Genomic DNA, 4,430 nt, shown 5'->3' on the forward strand with positions numbered 1-4,430 from the left:
AGATAATGATGATGATTTAGGAAAATAAAAGTTTTTATTATTTTCAACTTGAATAAATCCCAAATTCTTCCCATTAGACAGATGACGCATGGAGAGAATCTCAATGAAGAAAATAATGTCTCAGTTGCCTGCTCAAAATGATGTGTTTTCTCAGTTACAATGGCTGTGATGGTGCAATGCTAAGTTTGTGTTTGCAAGGATATAGTTATGTAATTAATTTTATTTAGCAGTCCTTCAGAATCAACTGTTTTGCCTCCAGATAAAAGCATGCATGCAGACCATACTTGTTATCACCTGAGGTGCAGTAAAAAGAATCTGATTGCAGATCTGAGCCCTTCCTGCCAGAGTGGAGAGCAACAGGCTTTTAAGCCTGGGCAGAGAACATGCACTAAGTTGCTCCCTAGAATTCCTTTTACTGCATGGAGAGAAAGTGAACTGCCCTTGCTGATGGGAATGTGCTTCTAAAGAAACTGAGAGCATTGCAATGTTGACTCACTTCAGGCTGTTGGGGTCTATCATTTTCAGCAAGGTCGCATTCAGAGTGCACAAGTATTTTGTATTAATTGCATTCAGTGCAGTGGCATTCAAGGGATTTCCCAAGGCAACGTATCGACTGATCACAGCAGCAGCCTAGAAACACAATTTTTTCAAAAGTTAGCTTCATTCATGGTTTTCATCTTTAAAAGAAAATCAAATGTGATAATTACAAAACTAAAACCAAATCATTTTAAATCTACTTGTTTGGACCTCAAGGATGGGCCAATTATCTTAAGAAGCCACTAAGCTGGTTCTAAACCAGCAGCTCCCAAACCAGGAAGCAAACCTGGGCAGGAAAGCAAACCCAAATCCCTACCTGTTCATTTTGGAGGTCAAGCTCTAGCAAGGAAGCCAGCGTGTCAGCTGAAGTTATCTTCCATTTGCTAACATCCTTCACGGTGATTAAAGAAGCAAGGTGGCCCAGTCTGGGGAGCAGACTGTCAGGATATCCATCAGGATATGTCTGTGGAAAGACAGTTGGAATTGCTATGAACACTTGTTGTCGTGCCTGTGTTCTCTGCAAGATTAATGTGGAAAAGCCATAAAGGTCTCTGCAAGGAATGAAAACAAAAGCCAGTGAGACAAATGTATGCATCTGTCATTTTTTTGCATGAAAGCTGAGGAAGCAGGCTCCAGCGAGGGAAGGAAGCCTGCAGCAATGTGAATTGATTCAGTGAGGACCTGGAGCAGCAGAATGCCTTGCAGTGGTGAAGGCTAAGCAAACACTGGGCTACCCAAGCAGCAGCACAGTCTGCAGGTCAAGGCAAGTGATTATTCCCCTCTATTTGGCTTTTGCGAGACCTCATCTAAGTACTACAAACAGTGTTGGGTTCCCTGATATAATACTTTGTAAAAGTCTAGCAGCAGTCCATGCTGGCTGAAGGGCTGGAGGCACAACATAGAAAGTGGGGTAGTGGGGCTGAGGGAATAGGATTTTTCAATCTGAACAAGAGAAGGCTAGAAGAGGATTTTATTACTTTCTTTACCTTCTGGGAGACTAAAGGGAGGATGGAACCACACTCTTCTCAGAGATGCACAGCGAAAGGATAAGGGCCAAGATGCAATGAAAATTCTGATTATGTATTAAAATATATTTTCACAGTAAAAGTGGTCAAACATTGGAAGAGGAACACAGAGAGATGGTGGAGTTTCAGTCCTTGGAGATGCTGAAACTCAACTGAACAAGTCCCTGAGCAATCTCATCAGTAGATAATTTGGCATTCATCAGCCTGACGTTACCTCATCCAGCTTCTCCTTCAGCACAGCCAATTGCTCATTACTGAAAGGGTAGTTCAGGATCTGAGGGAAGTAATTCTTTAGAGAGACGTTCTTCAGGCAAGCACGCAGCACCTCAGGTAAATAGTAAATAGGCATCGTATCATCATTAAGAACTCTCTCTGTTATCCTCAGGTCATCTGGGCAACCTGTTGAAGGAAGTATTAAATACACTAACACTACTGCCCAGCATTAAATCCTTTTCCTTCAAGCTTTGAGTGCTCCATCTCTGGAGACAGACAAGTATGCAGTCTTGTTCCACCCTTCTCCTGGGCAATCCACTACCAAGCGTTTCACAGCTTAACACTCAGACATATGCAAGAAGGCCCACAAGCACTAAGATCAATCCTGATACAAGAGGAATGTTGCCATTATGGATCAGAGAAAGCTCCCATACCAACATCACGCTTCTGCCTAGAAGGCAAGAGTTCTTCAACAATGGTGGCCAGCTGTGCTCTTGACAGACGTGAATCACGTGCAAAATTCTTCAGCCAAAAAGTTAGAACATTCTGCAAAGAAAATATTCCATCAGGGAGATTCTGCAGCATTAAGCGTATCATCAATGCGTTAGGTTGCTACTCACACAGAAACTTAATTGCTGAAATACTATGGGCAGAAGACTTCTGGAGACCTTTCCTTGGTCAGTCAAAGGCAGATTTCTAAACACCTAAACTCAAGTAACCCACCTTGGGGACCTTCTGCCAGATGCTGTGATCCAGTACAGGAATCAACCCTGTGAGCTCATTCAAGGTAGATGCTGACCACAATTGAGGAGGCCTGCAGACAGAAATTGATGGGGATCAGTTTCCAAAAAGAAAGGAAAAAAACATAAAAGATGCCAGCATTATGTCTATTATGTCCATGTAACATAGTAAATTAAGAAAACTTCTCAATCACTTTCTATCACAGAAAACTTTATTCCAGTTGTTTTTTTGTTTGTTTGTTTGTTTGTTTGTTTTTTTAAGTGTGAAAACCAATTGCCAATTCAGTGCCAAGATCTTAGAGCATTTGACACAGGAAGGAAAAATATTCTGCCTTTCTGGAAAACATCTCTTAGGTATAGCCAGGGATTTATCAAGCATCTGGCAGTTTGAGAGGTAGAAGCAGAATGTTTTCTGGAAGCCAGAATCTGATGAACATCTAGAGCTCTTTTATGTTCATCAGCACCACCTCAGAGAAGTCTGGATAGTGAAAAACAGAGCAGAGAAAAGGCAACTACAGCAGGTGAGACAGAAACGTCTGTATTTTTCAGTAGAATTCCAGCCAAACTTATGCGTTGAAAGACATTCAAGTGAAACTGTGTGAAATTCAAAAGCAATGAATTATTCAAGCGTATGATCAAGTTGGTCAGCTGCAGTTCACTTAGGTCTCAACAGGACAAGAATTTTTTTTTCTTCTGAGCATCAGCAAAAATCCATACCCAAATGTAGTGTTGCCACTGCTGATCACACTCCTAATAGCCTCTTCTTGATCAGGCAGGAAAGATTCACACTGGCTTAACTCCTTCAACAAAGTCCCAGCAGAACTTCTAATGTATTCTTCACCCAGGTCACAGACCAGATGACCCAGAATCTTTGCATTTTCCTTGTTTACTCGTGTGCCTGGAATTTTCTGAAGTAACACAAGACAGAGAGATTAAGTAGAACTGGATACCACTGTACAAGAGCATTTTTGCTCCTTCTGACAGCTGACATCCCCAAACTCTCCCCGGCCTTGAGCAGAGTTGTCCCCTGCCCACATACCAAGCACGCTAAAGCTTCCAGCAGCAGCTGTTTGCGCTCTGACGACTCTCTTTGCAGAAGATCAAGACTTGCTTTCCCAACATTAGCAAAGTACTGCTTACAGCTCCCTGTTGCTGCGTAGTCTGAAGGACTAGGAAGACAAATACTCTGTGAGTTCCACTGAATGAAACAGACGGTCAGGTTCAAGGCTGTTCAACACACACTCTGTTTAATATAATAATGTTTTCCATACCCACAGTCTATGCAGTTGTTCTTCCTAAAGACCGCAGTCCACATTTTTCAAGAACTCAGTTTCACTTTAAGGGCTCCTTTGTAAGACTCAGTTTAAAATGATTCAGGATTTGGATACAGAACCACAATGGATAAGCTACCAGAACAAAGAAATCTACTCTACTGTCTGTTTCACCTGACACTGTAAAAGAAAATCACCCTCAAAAAGGTTAAAAAGTACTGAAAGCCCATAGTAGTTTCACATCAAGACAGAAATAACTAAAAAGAGCTTCATACTGTTTTACTAATATAATGGACAGTTAAATCTGAAAGGCATCAAAGCTCTTTCAAAAGCTTTCTGCTAATTTTTTTTTTCTGTAAGAATGCCTGAACAAATCAGAAATATATGTCAAACATGAATTAGTCCTTACTAGCTGACTTATAAAGTCATGCCTCTTCTTCTCATTCAGGACTAAAGCAACAACATGAAAAACGATAGCACATTTACCTTAAAAATAGCAACAGGTCTTTAGGATAGCTATCCAAGTCCTTGGGAATCCCATGCAGCATCACCATCTTCGCTAAGCAACTCAGCTGAAAGCACACCAGAGTTTGTAGCAGAAAAGGAAAACAGCATAAAACGATAGGGGAAAAAAAGAAGAAAAA

General features: G+C 41.2%; 2 protein-coding genes across 2 annotated transcripts in view; both read right to left on the reverse strand.

Annotated features, from left to right (window-relative positions):
- Positions 1 to 269, reverse strand: part of HAGHL (hydroxyacylglutathione hydrolase like) — a 3,568-nt gene extending 3,299 nt beyond the window's left edge. The window contains exon 1 of the mRNA XM_019620620.2: positions 254 to 269. Within this exon, the coding sequence (XP_019476165.1) occupies positions 254 to 269 (16 nt within the window). The remainder of the gene's footprint in view (positions 1 to 253) is intronic.
- Positions 270 to 477: 208 nt separating this feature from the next.
- On the reverse strand, positions 478 to 4,380 carry LOC100548105 (mesothelin-like). Its single transcript, XM_019620812.1, has 8 exons — positions 4,273 to 4,380; positions 3,555 to 3,684; positions 3,233 to 3,423; positions 2,499 to 2,589; positions 2,210 to 2,321; positions 1,777 to 1,961; positions 854 to 1,000; positions 478 to 630 (listed from the first exon to the last, which is right to left on the reverse strand). Exons 1-8 carry the CDS (start codon positions 4,338 to 4,340, stop codon positions 493 to 495), a joined length of 1,062 nt encoding a protein of 353 aa, XP_019476357.1. The 5' UTR covers positions 4,341 to 4,380; the 3' UTR covers positions 478 to 492.
- Positions 4,381 to 4,430: the final 50 nt, after the last annotated feature.

The sequence above is a fragment of the Meleagris gallopavo genome, chromosome 16 (genome assembly GCF_000146605.3).
Source record: "Meleagris gallopavo isolate NT-WF06-2002-E0010 breed Aviagen turkey brand Nicholas breeding stock chromosome 16, Turkey_5.1, whole genome shotgun sequence".
NCBI lineage: Eukaryota > Metazoa > Chordata > Aves > Galliformes > Phasianidae > Meleagris > Meleagris gallopavo.